The sequence below is a fragment of the Carcharodon carcharias genome, chromosome 22 (assembly GCF_017639515.1).
Source record: "Carcharodon carcharias isolate sCarCar2 chromosome 22, sCarCar2.pri, whole genome shotgun sequence".
NCBI classification, from domain to species: Eukaryota; Metazoa; Chordata; class Chondrichthyes; order Lamniformes; family Lamnidae; genus Carcharodon; species Carcharodon carcharias.
Genome location: NC_054488.1, coordinates 50,633,968 through 50,652,644, shown reverse-complemented (window position 1 = coordinate 50,652,644; position 18,677 = coordinate 50,633,968). Strand labels below are relative to the sequence as shown.

At 43.9% G+C, this 18,677-nt stretch overlaps 1 protein-coding gene across 5 annotated transcripts in view; it reads left to right on the top strand.

The window, feature by feature from the left end:
- The window catches only part of map2k6 (mitogen-activated protein kinase kinase 6), a 98,135-nt gene extending 79,733 nt beyond the window's left edge, over positions 1 to 18,402 (top strand). For 4 of the 5 annotated variants that reach the window (XM_041216979.1, XM_041216977.1, XM_041216976.1 and 1 more), the window contains 2 exons: positions 8,079 to 8,124; positions 17,979 to 18,135. In XM_041216979.1, the coding sequence (XP_041072913.1) occupies positions 8,079 to 8,124; positions 17,979 to 18,056 (124 nt within the window). In that variant the 3' untranslated portion in view covers positions 18,057 to 18,135. Of the gene's footprint in view, positions 1 to 8,078; positions 8,125 to 17,978 lie in introns of all 5 variants that reach the window. The other variant, XM_041216981.1, reaches the window with a different exon arrangement.
- Positions 18,403 to 18,677: the final 275 nt, after the last annotated feature.

The following is an 18,677-nucleotide window of genomic DNA, read 5'->3' as shown; positions in this document are numbered from 1 at the left end:
TCTAATAGTTTTCTCATCACACTTTGCCTGGTGATTGTAATTGTTTTAAGTTCCTCCCTCCCTTTCATCTCTTGATTTACAAGTATTCCTGGGATGTTATTTCTGTCTTCCACAGTGAAGACAAAGACAAAACATCTGTTCAATGCTTATTTTCCATCGTTAATTTCACAGACTAGGCTCACTTTAGTTATTTTTTTCGATTTCAAGTACTTTGTCATGACATAAAAAGCATTTCCTTAAAGTGGTCCTATGGGTGTGTGTGTAACCCTCTTTTAATCTATAAGTAGTTCACTTTAAAAATAACCAACGGACAAGCTTTAGTCTTAAACAAGATAAATGTTAGTTTATTAGAAAAATTACTGCTGAAGGTTCCTTAGGTAAAAGTAATAAAGTTATTAACTGAACACAGATATAAAGAATGAAATGCTCATAAAGAAAAAGGGATACTTACTGCGGGATTTTCAGGCCCTGCCCGCGAGATTGGAAAAATCGGTTTACTGCCATCATAAAAGCAGCCTGGCATCATCCTCTCTGGCCATCAATCCTGTTATGGCACAACGGGAACATAATTTTAATAGATTTGCATTTCATTATAAGGGCTGCTCAGCGGAATCATCCCCCCCAACCCCCCAGGCTCGAGAAAGAGGGCATGTCGGCGTCCAATTAAACCGACGTGTTTCACAATGGTATATAAGTGACGTACACCTGGCGACCTCGTGACTTTGAGGTTCCTTCGCCTACCTTGCATGGTGCGGTGACTCAGACTCAGCGCTAGGCTTTGCAGGCAGCATCACATCACTCTCAGTGGGGTATCAGGGGCAAGTCTCAACCTAGCAGAGCAGTGGTAAGGTAGGGGTGGCTTTTAATGTGCTGCATGGCAAGGGCTGCACTGGGAAAGGGGGGGGAAACTGGCCTGAGGCATGGGAAGGGGCTGCAGGGTAAAGGCTGCACTGGGGATAAGAGTGGGGAAGGTTGCACTCAGACACATGACTGAGGGGGAGGAGGGAAGGGGGAGGGGGGAATGGGGGGAGGGGAGAGGGAGGGGATGGGGGGGAGCAGGGTGGGTGCGTCCTCAGCTCCAGGATGAGAGAGAATATGTTACAGAATAACATAAGCGGCTTTGGGCCAGAATGTGAGGATCGTTGAGTGAAGAAATGCTTCAGTGTTGAGCTTGTGAAGAGTGTCCTTGTCCCAGTCCAGGCAGGGGGAGGGCCTGTCAGTCCTGTCTCAGTCATGCCTAGGATATTGTGCGCAGGGCATTGTCGTAACAACATGTGCGTTAGTCCGGGGGGGGGGCATGGTTTCTGACCTCAGACTGGGTACAATCAGACAGGGGAGGTACCTGCAGCCTACAGATGGGGAACCAGTATTGTGGGGACGTTCAAGGGTGTCGGAAGAGTGGGGGGCAGTGGTGGTTTGTCAGACTGTGCAATTGTCCTCAAGATGGGGAGTAGTTAGGTCCACACTGGGCATAGGCACATCTAACTCACCATGTTCAGGGGGTAACAAAGGCATATCCACCATGAGCACGGTGGGATCAAGGAATACAGGGGGAAGGTTGAGAGGCTCTTGGAGGGAGGGAAACCTGAACATTAAGCTTTTGCAGGATGATGGAAGGGATTTCCACTCTCACACAGGGAGGGTCCAAGTTGGTCCGGCAGTGAGAGTTCAGCACCGCCATCTTCCAACCTGCAGTGATGGTGCGGTACAAAATTAAAATGAGGAGATGCTTTGCTGGTGAGGGCTCCGAGGGCCGTTTGGAGGGCAGGTGCATGCACCGGGCGGCCCCTTAAAGGGGCACCCAACTGAACTGTGTATTCCTAAATGAGGAGAGATGCACAGCTGAGACGTATTAAGAGCCTTTAAATAACAATGCCCGGAATCAGGAGGGTAAATAGTTACACATCAGGCTCACATTGTCCTGATCCTTTGAAGGATGATGAAGCCTCAGGAGCATGTGTCCTTGCTGAGATGAAGCGCTAACTGGAGAAGGGAGTCCCAGCATCAGGCGTCAGAAGGTGCCGCCTCTTCAAGTATCCCTCCAGCATCCCAGTCACAGTGGCAGCCTACAACAGGCAGGAGCTGTTCCACTATCCTCGGTTGGCTTGTAGCTGTATGCCTTCAATGTGACAAAGCTCCTCAAGGAGATCCATCTCCAGAATGGGGCAACATATTCTGTGTAAGATCAATGGTGAAACTAAAAGGTGACATTTGGGCCAAGGCAGCCAAGGATGTTTATCAGGTGTATCTATTCAGGGATGACTCAGTCCTCTGTGTCACCTTCCTCTCTATCACATTAACATCTGGCACTCTCAGTTAGGGATGTTGACCTGCTTTTATCCTCACCTTACTGTGCATATGGACCATCTGAAGATGGTGACATTCAACCACTTGTGTGCCAGACATTAAAATGCCTCCTGTTTAAGACACACATTGTGCCCTCATGGCAGCCCTGGCCCTCGCAAACTCTAAAATGTTCAGACACCATGAGGCCCTCAAGGTGATGAGTCATTGCTAATAAAGAGCAGACTTCAGTTTCAGAACATCCTCGCTCCTATCCCATTGCTCCTCTTCAACATTGTCTAAAGCGACGACGTGCGCTTCCAGAGCTTGTGCAAAAGCTCTTTTGACAACTAAAAATCAGCACTTGCCATTAGCATCACACGTTTAGGCGAGTGTTTAGGTGATGGGACGGACAGCGTGCATCCCAACATTGTGAAGAGAGCCTTGTGGTCGCAATATAGACAATTACAGACTGAGAAACAATCTAGGTTGTAGGTTCGAGCGCCAAGGCAGTAATGTGGGTGACAGGGGCAGAGCTTTGGCACCTTGAGGTACAGGGTGCTCCCACTTATTGGTGAGCTTAGCAGATGTACACTTGGAAAGTTGGAAATGCAGTTGGCAGACAGGAGCACAATAGAGCTCTGAGTATGGGCACTTAGCATGAAAACCCTGCTGGGATGCAGAGAGCACATGGAGTTGCACGATATATAACCGTTCTCCATGCGTGAACACATCTCTCCTTGTACACTGCAGACGAGGTAGGAGATAGAAGAACACCTCTGCCTGATTCTTACACAGCCAAGAATAAACATGACATGACCCTGCAAAGCATGTGAACAAGGTTCCTTCCACAAGTACACTTAACATTAAGGTCAAGGCATCACCGATGTCGAGAATGATCTGAAAAAGGGGACACACACCGTGGTAATATGGAAGCACACACATAGATAAGAGGCCCATGATAGCGACATCTGCGATGTCGGGTAGGGACCATGGTATACTCAATTGACAACAACACAGCTCATCATAAAAAGGAGGCGTACACAAAAAGAGATATGAAATGGGTGTAATTCTATTTACATTTGTGTACATTATATGTATGTTAGGAATACCCATGCTACTTCTCAAACCTACCGGTACATCTGGGTGCATCTCCGACAGCCCCGGCAGAGGTGGAGGCAGCTTGCTGACTGTTAAGCCGTGTTGTCTGTGATGACTTTGGCAGGGGTCCTCTGGCAGGCTGAGACCTGTAGGGCCCCTGTCTGCTTTGGGTCTTTTGCTGTGGGCCAGGTGGACTCTCCTTGGCCTGTGGAGCTGGAGCTGATGGGGTCACAGGAAGATGGGATTGGGATCGACTGGACGCTCCTGAAGTCACCTGGCCCAGGGTGTCTGTCTGCTCGCCCTCCTCCCTATGGGTGTCCGAGAACCCCTGGCTGACTCCATGAGGAGAAGGGGCAGCTGGGATGAGATTGGGCTGTCCCGTCCCGTCCCCTCTCACGTGGCCACTGATGGATGCCACCAAGGGCTTCAGTGATGGATTGCAGCTCCTGCACTAGTGCAGGACTAATATCCTGAACTAGGTCTCCATGGCATCCACCATTGTGCCTGTGTTGACCCTTGGTATGTTGGCATGCCAGCGCTATCACCTCAGACCGAACGTGGGCGGTGTACTCCAATGTCTGTTGCAATCTGAGGAATGCAGTTGACATCTCTTCCTGATATTCCCATGATCGTCACTGCAGCTGATTTAGGACCGAGTCTGGAGGCACGTCATTTGACTCGGACTCAGCAGAATCTTGGCCCCCAGGAGTCCTCCAAGTGCCAGTGACATCGGATGTCCCTGTCTCCGCATGTTGTGCTCACCAGATTGTGACCCCGAGCCTGCTCTAGAACTAGGTTCCACTGAGGTGTGTGTCTCTGCGCTGGTGGAGGGTGTGGGTGAGCGCTGTGATGGGTCTTCTGCTTTGGTGTCCTCAGGATCCTCATCCAAGTTGTCGTCGGGTCTCAAACTAAGAATCTGGCTGGCTGAGGCTGTTGGGCACTTGGCTGAGATTCCGATGAAAGAAAGTAGAAATAATTAGTGCAAGCCAGGCAGCTGTAAAGTAGGACAATGCACTCACAGCACGGTTGCCTGAGGGATGAGCTGGTGCAATATTGTTGTGGGCCTGTTGCTTGAATTCCTTCTTTCCGAAGTGAAGGGATTGAAACTTGAGGTTTGGGTTAGCAGCTGTGATGGCTTCTGTAACTGAAGAGTGGGATCTGCCTTTGTGGGTGGATTCAACAAGCAGAACAGGTCCCGAGAGTGAGTGACGTCTCCTGTTTTCATTTTTAAGGTGCTGCTGGTGGTTGCTCTTGGTAGCCTGATTAACTACAGCAGTCCAATAGCTGTTCCTGGAAACTTCCCACGGTCTCTTACTGTGGAGAAGCAGCTTCTGTTTGAAGGTGTCTCTCTCTCACGATGTCCAAGATGGCTCTCCATTTAGGCAGCTTCCAACCATTCATTATAGTATGAAACCCAAAAATGGCTGCTCCTAAATTGACGAATCAGGCTTTCATATTGGGTATTGACCATTCAGACAGTCTTTCTCCCCCCTGGGGCACTTTTTTAGCTTTTCATTAAGGATCTTATCAGTTAATTGTTTTGGTTAAGCAAGTTTTGGGATCATTTACACTTGTGGAACACTGAACTTCAAAATGACTTTTGTGATCCTTCTTGAGTTAAATAGTTTGATAAGGTTTTGGAGGAACCAGCATAGGAAGCTGCCAGATTGCTTGTCCATACATTCCTTTTCTGAACAAAGGCTTTTTTAAAGTTCTTTCTTTTAGCAAACATGTACTTTTCAAACTGTTGTCCTTAAAAATCTATAATGTAACTATACGTTCATGACAACTTGTAGAAACTCTTGCTATCTGTTTTTATATTTCTAGCCAGCTTTCTCTCATGCTCTGACAGCCTTAATGACTTTTCCCTCTTAGAGTCTAGGATTATTTATTATTTTGAAGAGAGCTTAATTCTGACATACTCGGTTCATAACTATGCATTGGCCATTTAGAAAGTCCAATTGGAAGAGATAGCTTACTGTCCATTTGCTGTTATTTTGTGTAGCGCTAATAATTCCAAACCTGAAGCTATTGATCATACCTCCAGTCCTGAATGACACCTTTTTCTTGCTAAACTGCTTCAAGCCAACTGTAGTGGACTTGCTTTCCCATCTGCCACTGAGGTTTCCTGAGGTAAGTTCTGTAAGGTGGCAACTATAAGAGGGCCCCATGTCTTAAAACCTGCACCAACACAAATTGAACAACTACCTGATCCACTCGGAGTCAAATTTGACAGCGATTACATTCAGGGACCACTCGGAATGGATCTCGATTCAGGCTGGTTATCAGGTCCAAACCTAAGTGCGCATTGAATTTATATTCCTGTTATCGCTGTACTAAAGAGCAGGACTGCCATCCCCACTTAAGGATTTTCTTTTAATAGATTTAGATCACTTTTGTTAGGCAAGGATATTAAGTTATGGAAACAAGGCAGATAGCTGGAGTTGAGATCAGCCAAGGCCTAACTGAATTACAGATCAGGCTCGAGGTGCTGAATGGCCTATTCCTATGTTTCTAAATGGGACATATCAAGGCTCCAGGGGTAGCAGAGCCACACAGAGCAAGCAGGTCTGAGGTTCAATCCCTGGTCTGTGATGGAGTTTATTGATCTCCAACAGGACACTGCCTTTAGTTTCAGAGGCCGCTGGATTAAGGATGGGAAGACCAGCTGAGGTTCCAGTCCTGCCACTATTGAGTGATTGGTGTGACAGTTGGTTGGGAGCGGAATCGGGCTCATCTGTGATGTTCTCTTGCTTTAATTGGCTGCTGAGACTTTATTGAGGATTATATGAATAGTGGCCACAGGCTAGATAATGTAGTTTTGACTGGGACTGTACCCCAGCAAGGAGTCAGTAATGTGAGGAGAAGGAGACATTTGATGGGTATCAAAAGTAACTGGAGCCATTTTTCTCCTAAATTGCTGAGATGGGGCTCATGTGCTGTCTGTCGATAGCATCTTGCACAAACAAGTAGCCCTTCCTGATTGGACAGCAACTGTTTAGAATGGCTTTTGTTCCAACAAAATGATGCCCTTACCTTAAATCATTTAGAATTTATTGGGTGATTTTTCACAATTGATAGGGGGAGAAAAAAAATCACAAAATTGTAAACAAGATACAATCAAAGGCAGCTTGAAGAATCAGAAAAAAATAACCTCATAAATAATTCAGATCTCACTCCAAAGAACAAGAGTGCTTGAGGGTTGAGAAATGCATAAAAGTTGTTGGTGTAATGTAGAATGTTTTTAAATAGATTGAGTTGTAACTATCTTAATGCATCTCATCCATGTAGGCGCTCAGTGATTTGTGTGTTTTCCTGATGCACAAGTTGTGGTTTGTCCTACGGGTGCAGGAAGAGTATATTCTCAGAGAAATGGAGAGAGGGAAGATGCAATTTAGAAGTGTTTCACACAATTGAAAAGCGAAATGCTTGCAGTTGCTGTAATTTAGACATAACTAACCTGTTACTGCAGAACTATGAATTTAAGAGTTTTCCATTAATCTCAAAATGACTGGAAATGAATGTGGCTGTAAGTTGGCTTTGAAATAGCTGCCCAAGTAGATTATTCTGTGAGGAGACGCAATCCATTGCAGTGTTTGACTTTTCCTGTGGCTATCCTACAGTTAGTTGTGAGGCCTGAGTGGTAGTCAGGTGTAGTGGACCACTGTACCAGTTATGGGCCCTCTAGATGCTGTTGCTACTGGAATTAATTTCTGTTGCTTGGCGCATCATGATTCTGTGGTGAATAGAAGTCCACTTCAAAACCATTCAACTGCTGTCGATCCAACACGTTGCTCACAGGTATCCTGGGATTTACTGTGCTCTGGTTACAATCTAAATTTACCTGTACTGTCATACTTCACTCTTTGTGATACTCATGATGTCTAACATTTATTGAGGAACTGTGAATATTTGAGGGGGCTCTAAGACTTCTCATCTGTGAGCCTGCCAGCACCAAGTCTGTGAGCTGCTGCTTTAAAGATGCATCTGCAGCTTGTCCAGTCGGCAAAATGCTCTTGACATCGTTATCACTGTGAACAGTTGTCACGCTTGGAATAAGGGGTTAAAGCAAAGATTTAGTGGGGGTGTTTAAAATCATAATGCATTTACATAGAGCATCAGAACATAAAGAGCAAATAAAGAGAAACTGTTTCCAATGGCTGAAAGGCTGATAGCCAGAGGGCAAATATTTAAGTTGATTGGCAGAAGGACCAGAGGCACCACAAGGAGAAAGGTTTTTATGCAGCGAGTGGTTAGGATTTAGAATGCACTGCCTGGTAGACATTGATAGAAACAGATTCAATAGTAGCTTTCAAAAAGAGTTGAATAAATACTTAAGAAAAAATCACAGGCATATGAGGAAAGGGAAGTTGAGTCGGACTAACTGGATTGCTCTTTGAAAGAGCTGCCACAGACTGCTGTACTATTCTATAATTCAGTAGTCTCTTGCCAATCACTGAGCCAGAAGCCTCATTGAAGAGCAGAGATCGGCGGCATCCTTACCAAGATCCCCTGCCCGACACTAATCTCTGCTTTTAAAGCTCTAACTTAAGTGTGCTGCCTAAGTGCCGACCATTGTAGTTATTCAGGATTTGATACCCAGTTGACCTGGAAGAATCCAATCTCATCTACAGAAAATAATGAATATAGTTTACACAATTTCATTAAAGCGACTTTCTGTATTTCTATTACAGCCTGAAGAAAAATTCCAAAGACAGACCAACTTACTCAGAACTTATGGTAAGGACCTAGTAACTAATTCTTACAAACCACAATCTAGTGACTGGTTGCTATGTTGGAGTTGTTTTGAATTTAGTTAGCAAATTGGGCTAGGGTGGCATAGCTGTCCGATATTTCATAATCTATTTAATTGCTGCATCTAGAGGGATTAACTGTCCACATTCTCCCCAGCCCGCAGCCCTTAAAGGTGCTGCTGGATGTCACCACAATAAAGGTAAGTTTGTAAATAATAGTTATCCTGAATGTGGAGTTGGGATGTACAGGTTGCCAGTTTCTGCTCAGCCCACTCCCCTACTAATTTCTGTGCCCCTCCCTCCCAACCACTTCTTTCCCTCCCTCCCAGTTCTTTTTTTATTCATTCATGGGATTTGGGCATCACCGGCTAGGCCAGCATTTATTGCCCATCCCTAGTTGCCCTTGTTCAGAAGGCATTTAAGAGTCAACCACGTTGCTGTGAGTCTGGAGTGACATGTAGGCCAGACCAGGTAAGGATGGCAGATTTTGTCCCCTAAAGGACATCAGCGAACAAGGAACCTACTTGGACCTTGAATTAAAAATCCTCTTCACTGATGAACTGCCTGGGGATGCCGAGCAGATATCAGCAGCTCACTGATCTGATGTAATATCAGGCCTGCGACCCAATATTGGGTGTGCCTTCAGCCTTGTTCCCAGTCGCATCTGAATACTGGAGCATTCTGGGCCAATTTATAGGCCATTGTGCGCTTGCATGCAGGTTAAACATCATTATCTTTTGTTTTTTGGAATTTGTGTAGAGATTGAAATGGGTTTTGGGATTGTTGGGAGTGGAGCCCTCTGTGCCCATTCATTTGTTTGGGATCAGACCAGGCCTCGGATCAATTCTGTGCCAATCTGAATTGTGGAATCCATTTTACTTACTCATTGGCCGTCTACTGCACTGGCATAGTTCCATGGTAGTGCCAGGCTTATGTCTGAAATGCAGCATGTAAAGGTGTGGGGCTGAGCATTAAATGGCAGCGGTAACATCATTAGTGTGATTATGTTTCCTGCAGTTCAGGCTGGTGTATTTATAGAAGTGTTTATTACTTCCTATTGCACCTGGACCAGTGTGAAAAGTTCAATTCTGGTAATGACTAGCAGCTCTCTATCAACTAATGATAAAACAGCTTCCAGCTCCTGGCCCCTTCTAGAAATCCAAAAGGAAATTGATGGCATAAGCGATATTGTTGTTTAAAGGTGTGTGTTTTTAAAGTGCATCCTCACAAGGCTTGCTCCTGTTGGGGTCCCTTGTTCGTTGCTGCTGATCCTTGATTCAGTCCAGAAAGCAGCAGTTTTGAATTGAAGTTCAGTTGAACTTGGCAGCTGTGCCCTTCAGCTTAGTGATTTCTTTTGTTATCCCAGTGTAGTGAGTAAGAGCAGTTTGAGAGTATCATAGTTTTTGCTTTGAACTTTAACTCTTGAAAAAACAATGCAGTGATGAAAGCAGCAATAATAGTGTCATGACATAAACAGATTGAAGGCTTGTAAGAGTAGCCTTTGAGTGCCAGGGGACTCTGTGTAAGGTGAAGAGAGTGCTTCTTTGCTCTTTCTACATTACAAGTCAGCCTGGATTAACTCTTTGTGTACTGGCTGCACTTGTAGGATTTTCAGCTTTATGAACTTTGCTGAGCAGCTAAGCTCTGCAGAAGCAGTTTGTTGGACATTCCCAGTGCTTTTTTCTTGTGAGCTGCTGTAAAGAGTGGGCCAGAATTTGCTGTCAGACTAACAGCAAGGATAACGATATTCACTATTACTTATTAGTAAACAGTACAGCAACTTCAGGTGAGACGAGGTGTGGATATGCAGTTAAATGTGGATATCCAAAAATTGCTCATCACTCCACCATTACCTCCCCGACGCCATTGTGGCCTTACCATCTCTCATGCTCTGTTTTTTCAGGAACTTTTAGGAATCGGATTTGTCTGTTAAACTTTATTCAAAGTTAAGTCTACTCATTACAAGTACAAGTGCCCTTTTAACAAAGTAATAAGTGTTATTAACTTTTTTTTATTCATTCATGGGATATGGGCTTTGGTGGCTTGGACAGCATCTACTGCCCTTCCCTAATTGCCCTCATTCAGAGGGCATTTTTAAGAGTCAACCACATTGCTATTCTGGAGTCACATGTAGGCCAGACTATGTAAGGACAGTAGATTTCCTTCCCTAAAGGGCACATTAGTGAGCCAGATGGGTTTTTACAACAATTGTTAATGGTTTCATGGTCATCATTAAACTTTTAATTCCAGGTTTTTATTGAATTCAAATTTCACCATCTGCCTTGGTGGGATTTGAACCAGGGTCCTCAGGATATTACCCTGGGTCTCTGGAACACTAGTCTAGTGACAATACCACTACACCACCACCTTCCCTAAGCTGTGACTTCACCTCTCTGACACTGATAATAAATGATCACAAGTATGGAGACTCATTCAGGACTCGAATTTTTCAATTGAAAATATCAAACTTTTTTTTAAGAAGTTTTATTTTTCTTTTCTGCCTCCTTTTTTTCTCTCTCTCTCTTAGCCCAATCTTTCCTTCTCTTTGGGAAGAATTTTCCCATTGGCAAGCAGGGGCAGGACCCTCTCACCGATGCGTAAAATGATGCGCGGTGATGTTGGGCGGGTGTCCTGACATCATCACGTGTTATTTAGATTTCCAGTTTGGCGGGCGTGTAGCCGAGTCGGCTGTGTGCCTGCCAAACTGTCAAAGGCCTATTGAGGCCATTTAAAAACTAACAAATTCAATTTAATGAGCTACCTGTCCAACCTTAAGGTTGGCTGGCAGGCGAAGAGCCCAGGCGGCCTTTGCGTTTCTCATGAAACCTCATCCGGTAAAAATTTATACATTTATTCTTTGACATGTCCCAGCTCATGTGATAGTGTCACATGAGGGGACATGTTTTAAAAGTGTTAAAAGCCTTTATTTAAAACTTTAGCACTGAAACAAACCTCCCTGAGGCACCTCCGTGCCTCGGGCAGATCTCTGCACACTTTCGCGCACATGCATGAAAGAGCACAGGGAACCTCTCAGGGAAACCCCCCCCCCCCCCCCCCCCCCCCACCCCCCCTCCCCCCAACACCCGTGCAGGGAGCGCTCAGCACTTCCGGGCGAGCGTCACGCTGGGCCTTAATTGGCCCACCCAAGTAAAATGGCGGCGCATCCCCGATTGGGGGCATTGATCGGGTTCGTGCCCGCACCCACACAACCTACCCCCCACCCCCCAGACGGGGGGAAATTTCTGGCCTTTGTTTCTCTTTCTGTATCTGATTTGACATTGAATTCACTCCCTTTTAATCCACTCGCTTTTTCAGTCCTTCCTCAATTTATTCCCTAATTCTTAAACATCATTGGTTAAGGATTCACCCTTTTGGTTGCCCTGTAAACTCCGGGTCCCAGATGCCCTGTTTCCTTTACTGTGCGATTATCAGTTCACACTTTCAACAACTTGGTGAGCAAATATGTTTTGAGCTGGCGTATGCTGGGGCAAGTCTAACCAGCATCAGGCCTGGCCCTGTATTTTCCTCCCTCCTCAGTGGAATCTGACTCTTTTGGGCAGCACATTGCCCACAGTGTCAGGCAGCTGTTTATCCTTTTCGTTTCTGGAGATTTCTGTGGTTTGAGGTTACATGGAGCCATGTTCCTGGCGTGTGGTCAATGAAAGCAATTTCTTATCTGAGGGTGTCTCATTGAAATGGAGCTTTGTCTATAATCCCTTGTGCAACAGCAGAAATGTAGAACTGCAGCAGTGAGCCAGTCTCTCCTGTCCTGCATTGGCTGTGTACACAGTAACGTCGCAGGTTCATCGATGATGTTGTTCACCTTGTTACTTAAATGGGGAGTTTGTAGAGAAGGAGGGGCTTCAGTTGCCTAATTTAAATAACCCAAGAACAATGCCACTGGATTTCATCAGTGTCACAAACAGAAAGGCATCTGCACCAGTGTCCTTACAAATTGAGCACGCACTGTTAAATAAACAGAACTTTCTAGATCAGGGGGGAGTCAGAGATACGGATTGTCCCATAAGCCATTGAGCTCCTGTTGTATATTTGTCCTGTTACAAGCGTGCGGGTTAAATCCTTGCACTCTTAACTCTCAAATGTCACTCATTGAACTTGAAGTGAGCCCCCAAGTTCAAAAACGTCCAACCTGCCATGCTAAAGTTGATCTCGGATGTCCTGCCAAGATTGCATCAAACACCTTGTAATATGTTTTGCAGCCTTTGCTGAGAAAGTGAATCTTTCTATGTCACTGTTTTTTGTATCATGCAATAAATGTTAAGTGACTGAGCTTCTAGATAAATTATTAATTACAAAATTAGTTTCCAAAGGAAGACATTTTTTAAGAAAGAAAGAAATGGAATTTATACAGAGCCTTTCATGACCTCAAAGTGGTTTACAGCCAATGAAGTGCTTTTGAGGTGGAGTCACTGTTGTAATGTGAGCAAGGCGGCAGCCAAATTGCACACAGCGCAACAAGGGGTTAAACGTTTAAATGAACAAGTTAAATTAGCAGAGGTGAGAACTTGTTTGGAGGGTGTTGAACATGTGTAACAGCACCAGCAGCGATTTCTACTCTCCAGTTTTATCGAAAAATAACCAAACAGATTTTTGCTTCGGAAATCCCAGCCAATCGACAGGGATTAGATGGTAGGAGAAGGGAACCCACTTCAGCAGAGAGAAATTGTGGCTCTGTGGTACTTTCATTCCACATGACTGTATTAACGTTTTACCAGAAAAATATTGTTGTAGATGTCACAGGTGATGATAAGCATGTGGTTTTTTTTTTTAATTAAAAAGAACACTCCGTGCTCGGAAGAAATGTATTGTTTTCAAAATATGTTGACATGTGACCCCGAAGCGCAATGGCAAAATAGTTTCTGGAGATTTCTGTGGTTTGAGGTTACATGGAGCCCTGTTCCTGGCGTGTGGTCAATGAAAGCAACTTCTTATCTGAGGGCGTCTCATTGAAATGGAGCTTTGTCTATAATCCCTTTTGCAACAGCAGAAATGTAGAACTGCAGCAGTGAGCCAGACTCTCCTGTCCTGCGTTGGCTGTGTACACAGTAACGTTGCAGGTTCAAAGTCATGTGGACCTTGCCTGTCCATTTGTTCACCTGCCAGCAGATCAGAATGGCAGCTTGTGAGGTCAGGAAAGTTTCCTATAAAGAAGCCAGATGTTCAACAGCCCTAAGACTACATTGCCTTTCAAGGTAACCGGTTATTTCAAAAGGGAACTTAAGTTTGGGAAGTACAAGGTGTGTTAGCTGCCGATCCCGACATAACTTTCAGACAATTACACTTTTCCATCTGTCGGATTTCACCACAATCCTTTTGTGCAGAAAATATTTGCCTATTTTAGTGGAGTGGAATGAGAACAACGCACTCCCCTTACTGCACAAACCCCAGTGGATTGATGCTGATGGTTACGATGGTTAATCCGTCTATATTTCCAAACCAGCGGATTAACGGGGTTGCTACGATCCATTTCCCACACACTGAAGTTTGCTTTAAGTACTGTATCCCCTCTGTTGTTTATGAAGGGTAGAATTACTGAACAAAGTGCTCAGAGAAATTTATCTTGCTATTTGGGATCCCTCTAACCCATGTTTTTTTTTAGCAAATAATCTGTGAATTTAACAATTGGAACCGCTTAATTATTTGCAGTACAGTCCCCATGCCTAACAACATTCCCACTTATCCCAGACAGGCACCTATATCGAGCCGATGGTGCTGACTATTTGGCATTGCCACCCTGTGGCAGTTACAAAAATGCTGCTTAAACTATATCATGCGAACTAACTATTCTGGACAGTTCAAGCAGCATTTAACCCACACAAAAGCAGAATCAAAGTGTACTTTTAAATGTTAATCCTGATGTGGAAATTGCAGCTACTATTGGGTTCTTGGGGAGAAATGGTTGTTTCTTAAAAAAAGAGCAACATTTCATGCTATATCTTTGTAGAATGAGCCACCCTCAGGTGTGAAAGGTCACCTTTCTGTGATTTCACATTTGCCTGTCTTTTTTCAGAAATGGACTGTTGTTCTATTTCACTTATTAATACTGTTTGCTCCCATGTTAACTTTTTACATTGTGCGTTATATTTTTTTGTGGAAAGGGGCTTTTGTTTTCATTGTTTTAGATGACAGAAAACACATGAAAATCGAAGAGCTGTGTTTACCTCAAAGTGAAACATCTTCTCTGTTGACTCCTGTCACCAATTTGATCCTGGAAATGCCACGAGATAATTAGAAAACCGAGGAACAATTGAACCTATATATAGCAGATTAAATTATGCAACACTTCTTGAGTCTTAGTGAAGTAATTGGGGACCCTGATCACATTATGCCCTGGCCATTGGGTATAGTGGATAGATCATGTTCATGTGACTGCGCCTGCTATACTCAGTGGGGGCTGTTTTCATAAAATCAAATGTCCAAGTGTGATAATCAATGATCTTGACCTTCAAAGGATTAAGCGTTTGCAACATCACTTACTGACTACTTTTCTGTGGAGGATACCCTTGCACAGCCTAATGCCTTTCTTGAGCAAGTAACAATCAACAGTTGTGGAATAGCTTCTGGTTTTCATTGAAAATCCATGTGAAGGGCAAAGACCCAATTGTAGGCGCCACTGAGGTAGAATAGATCACAAGAGAAGGTAGGATAAATGAAACAGTACAAGTTACGTGGTTTCTAGTTTGGGATTTAAAGAAACAAAAAGATCTGATGGGAACAATGGTTATAGTAATATTGATAAAACAAAGACCCAGCATTTGTTTTGCTTTACTTCAGGTGAACTAATTGACTTTTTTTTTAAGACCAGGGAAGCAGGGGTTTTCCGGTAGTGAAGCTCTCTTGAATTGCAACTCTTTACTTGAACAGATGATCGACCAAAGGTCAGGATGAGAAAGTTTGCTAGGCCTTTCTCTTATGTAACGCAAGCCCCAAAACCATCAAATGTCTCTTTAGCTCTTGATACTTATTGAATATGTGGAGATCAGCTCCTTTACGCACTGCCCTACAATGTACAAAATGTTCCAGTAACTAGATCATAGCTCATACCAATCTGCCATACAATATTCTAAACATGCAGTCTGAAGGTGCAGCTCTGCATCAATATGATGGCTCTTTCACCAGCTGCTGGAGCGCGCTGGACTACATTTTAGATCAGACAGAGAACAACAGAGTCTTGGGAGCATGTTTAAAAAGCCACAACATTCAGACTTTTCATCCAGCCTCTCTGCCCCCCTCCCCCAAAATAAATCTACCATTTGAAGATGTCGGAACTGTTCAGATAACTTAATGTATGATGCTGCATAACAAAGGGCATTCTGTGATTTACAGGATTTTGGGACAGTGTTAAAGCTGCCCATAGCACAAGTTTGTATAAGTATTGGAGCCAGTTGCGGAGGCATTTCAGTCACAATTAATCAAACTTAGTGGAATAGTGGCTTTTCAAAGCACTAATACTTAACACATATTAATTAAGTTATTCAGTGTCTTTACAGTTTGTTTCCCATTAATCCGCTGATGCTACTTTATTTGTTACATGGCATCATGTACCATCAGTTTGAGACCATACTCACAAGTGACAGCTTTATTCTGTTTGGCCTTTATCTTCACAAAAGTGACAAGTATGTGATATTAGCTGTAGGGCATTATTATTCTGTGTTATTAGCAGACAATGGTCAGGATTTTTTGCTGCGCGGGCGGGCACATGCCTGCGTGAGCATAAAATGACCAGCGATGACATTGGGCGAATGTCCCGATGTCATCGCGCACTTGCGCGATATTTCAGTCGGAGGGCGCGCGTGGGAGTTGGCAGCCGCCCACCGACAATTAACAGGCCTATTAAGGCCAATAAACATCTAACTAAATGTTATTTCTCGCTGTCCGTTCAACCTTACGGTAGGCTAAAAGGCCAAGCGGTTTTTGCACTTTTTAGGAAACCTCATCCATGGGCGGGATGAGATTTCCAACGGCAATTAAAAATAAAATACAAATTTTAACATTTCACTAAGAACATGTCCATCCCTGCTCATGTGACAGAGGGGACATGTTTTGTAACAATTTAAAAATGTTTATTTTTATGTCTTAAACTCGTCATCTCCCTGAGGCAGCTCTGTGCCTTGGAGTTTTTCAGCGCGTACCTGCACGCACGTGTGAAGTTGTGTGCTCACCCTCCTCCCCCCCACCCCCACCCCCCCACACTGCCATACAGACAGCGCTGAGCGCTGCCGTGCGTGTTTCACGCTGGGCAGGTCTTAATTTGCCCACCAGTGTGAAACTGCCATCCGGCGGCGGTGGGTTTCCTGACCACTCTCGCCGAGCCCGCCCGGTGAGGGATAATTCCTGGCTAATGAGACAGAGTTCCAGGCAGCAGAGCAGGTTTACGGTGTCCAAATGATTAGAAACAAATAGGACTTGTTATTTTAACATTCGAACTGCTTGATTGAATTCTCACTGTGTGTTATCCTCAACAGTAAATTTAATGAAATATTGAATCATGGAATAGCTGTGATTCGATGTTAAAGCATCAATAACAACAAAATGGTTGGTAGTGCCACCTTCAGCATGATTTACATCACAATTGCACGTGTGATGGCTCCTGACATGTGAGTGGAAGTGGGGCCCACCACCAGTCCCGTTGTTGGCAAATGAGCTCTTTTGGTTAAATTCTGCCTGATGCGTAGAGGGACCAGGGTCTGGTTCAGATGTCTATTAATAAAAAACATATTTTGGAACATGGGCACTGCTAGAAAAGCCATTGTTCATCCATGGTTTCCCTGAGAATACGGCAGACCATCTCCTTGAATAGTGATGGTTTGTACAACACTGGATTTTGCTCGGTTGTGTCAGAGAGTATAAGGAGCCAACCTCTTGGTGTGAACTGGACTTAAATATAAGGCATCCACATTTGATGGTGATTAGCTTGTTCCTAATGAAGGATATTAGGCTTCTTATGAGAATCTGATATTCCAAGAATTACCAGGTACATTGAAAGAAATCTAACCACCTGCCTGATTAATAGCCCAGCACCATAGCTACTGCACGAACTGCACGATAACGTGTTATACATTGAGTTGTATAACATCTGAAGCAGATACTGGTTTGGAAAGAAAATGCCATTGTAATGCTAGAGATGTTAAATTCTTGTGTTGAATGAAATATCCAGGAGAAATAGAATTAATCCTCTTCTTCATCAAAACTGCCTACTTCTGCCTTTTGTAATATTTCCCCCACTTCCACTCCTGGAAGTCTTGAATCTCTGATACTGCAAAGGAAAATGGTTTTGCATTGGGTTAGGATTACAGTCATGTGAAATGATGTGTCTAGACTGAAGAGGTAATTTATATTGCACTATTTATTGTTAGTTTAATATTGTACCATTTGAATGTTACCCTGATAATTTGCCTATAATTGGAGTGTTGAAATTGAAGTTGGGGTTCAGCTGTATTCCTGAAATGCACAGCGTCATTACTGATACAGCCTCTGAGTGAGCTGTGAAGGCTCAGTTGAAAATGCCTTTCAGACGAAAAATGCTTTAAGGCTTTCCCAAATCAGTTTTCATCTGCACTTTCTAATGGAAATGTATTTATTTCCTGATGCACAATCAAGGCAGTGCAGAATGAATCTGCTGTTCATAATAACCTCCCTGTTAAAATGTCACGACTACCCTTAAAGTTAGTATAGTGACAGGGAATCCTTAACCATTTGGGTTAAAATTTTGGGTGCTCTGCATGGCTGAGACTGGATCCTTTGGAACATTTGCAATTGGAAATAGACACCAAAGCCATTCCTTGAATTCTAACCCCTGTCTTTCTCTGTTCTCTGTAGCAACATCCCTTCTTCACGCTGCACGAATCCAAAGAAACAGACGTGGCATCTTTTGTGAAGCTTATTTTGGGAGATTGAAAGGTTCCTGTAAAGCGCAACTGGCCCACCTACATGTTCTGCTTTAGGATGAAATCACAGGATATTTTCTGTCATTGTTGATCTCGAAAATATATCAAGAGTTTCAAAAGTAACTCTGACCGCTGGCAAGAACGGGACAGGGCAGGGAAATCATTAGCAAACTCGTGCAGTTGAAAGAAAAAATCCAACACTTGCTGCTCTAAATGTCTGAGTGGTACAGTGTGGAGTCCTTTGAAAAACCTTTGTCAAATATTTTTTGACTGACATGCAAAAACAAATAATTGGTAGTAGGCTCACTTTTTAATGATTTGATTTTTTTAAAATTTAAGTGAATAGTGGATATTGTTCTCATAATTAATTTTCTGCAAAGACTTACTGTGTGACTGTGATAAAGACTTGCATTGAGTCAGACGATACATTGGTCTCTTAAAGGCCACTTTAGCTTCAGAAATTGTAGAATTTTGATGCAAGGCTGTACCGTGTGTGCAAGTGCGTGTGCGCGAGTTTTTAAATAGGTGCACTGAAAATTGTGTGACTGCAGGCAAACCAAGGGGTGTGCATGCAACCAGCCTACTTGGCAGGTGCTATGATGGAGCCAGCCTTTGGCTTGATAAGTCTACC